At 49.8% G+C, this 1,437-nt stretch overlaps 1 protein-coding gene across 1 annotated transcript in view; it reads right to left on the reverse strand.

Annotated features, from left to right (window-relative positions):
• Nucleotides 1–232: 232 nt before the first annotated feature.
• Nucleotides 233–1,437, reverse strand: part of LOC102758880 (SLAM family member 7-like) — a gene marked incomplete at its 3' end in the record, with an annotated part of 7,435 nt that continues 6,230 nt past the window's right edge. The window contains exons 3-4 of the mRNA XM_015571559.1: nucleotides 551–823; nucleotides 233–334 (exon numbers count right to left, since the gene is read on the reverse strand). Coding sequence (XP_015427045.1) covers nucleotides 233–334; nucleotides 551–823 — 375 coding nt within the window. The remainder of the gene's footprint in view (nucleotides 335–550; nucleotides 824–1,437) is intronic.

Raw genomic sequence — 1,437 nt, forward strand, 5'->3', positions numbered from 1 at the left:
CCCTCATTACTTCCCAGGCTCTGAAAGGGCTAGGGCACTGGGGAGAGAACTGGAAGGACCTTGGCCTTAGGGGAGAAGCCAGAACTAAGGGATGCAGGCTGATGGTGTTCTCCTTGAGGCAGAGACTAGGGCCTCTTCATTTCTGTATCCTTAGGCCTACCACCGGTTTGTTGAATTAATGAGGAAGAAAGCGCATGAATGAGGGCGAAGACAAAAATGGCATATGGTCTACCTTTTCTTGTTTGTCTCCATAGAATAATTAACACCAGTACAAGGAAAATGAACAGCAAGAAAATCCTCAGGCGCATGATGGGATCTAGGTCACCAGCAATCCCTTTAAAGAGAGAATGGGTGGAGACACAGGGAAGGAAGCAGAGTTAGCTAAGGAAAATGACCCAACTTTTAGAGCAACTGCTACTTTTCTCCCAGTCTGGTGACTTCCCAGGGGCCTCCAGTTTTTACACAGGGCCCATTCCCATGGGGACCAGGAGCTAAAGAAGGCATCGCTCCCGAGACTGTAGGCTTCTAGAGAAAGGAGAGGGACAGCCACCTTCACAGAGCTTCTGGACAAAGATGGGGTTTGAAGATTTGCTGCTAACGGGGTTCCTGGCCATGCAGATGAAGGTCATGTTCTTTTCCCTCAGCGTCCAGGTTATGGGGAGGACGGAACCATTATGGGACTCATTGGAGGTCTTCCCCAGGGTCTTCCAGCTGTAAGTCACATCCTCTCCTCCCCGTTCCAGGAAGCATGTCAGATTGGTCACACAGGTGCCATTTTTATTCCTCTTCAGACCCAAGATGATTTGGGGCTTCGATAGGTGCTCTTTAAAAGAGAAATGGACAACCAAGGGTGGCTATAGCACTCTTTTTCTAAATTATTCTATAAGCCCTGGACCTGAATTTCTTCGCGGTGCTGCAGAGTGGAGCAGAAGTGGCAATTTAGAGCAGAATTCTCATTCTTATCTGGAAAAGAGGATTATCTAGCTCTGCTTGTCCACAGCTATGCAGCAACAACAAAAACAATAGTATGATCTACAATAATAAAAGCATAATATGCTAATTAGACTGGACAGCCAAACAACCTTCCAGACGTCATTCCGTATGTCCTTCTGGAGGAAGCCATGGTGGCAGGGGCTGAGTCAGAGGCAGTTAGGGATGATTAGGCAGGTGAGCATTAGGGGTGATCAGGAAGGCAAGCAGAGTGGTTAGGGGTGATCAGGCAGGCAGGCGAGTAGCTAGGGGTGATGAGGCAGGCAGACAAGTGGTTAGAGGTGTTGAGGAAGGCAGACGAGTGGTTAGAGGCGTTGAGGCAGGCAGACGAGTGGTTAGAGGTGTTGAGGCAGGCAGAGGGGTTAGGGGCGATCAGGCAGGCAGGCAGGTGAGCAGTTAGGAGCCAGCGGTCCCAGATTGTGAGAGGGATCCCAGATTGGAAAGGGG

Source organism: Myotis davidii, unplaced genomic scaffold (genome assembly GCF_000327345.1).
Source record: "Myotis davidii unplaced genomic scaffold, ASM32734v1 scaffold3889, whole genome shotgun sequence".
Lineage (NCBI taxonomy): Eukaryota > Metazoa > Chordata > Mammalia > Chiroptera > Vespertilionidae > Myotis > Myotis davidii.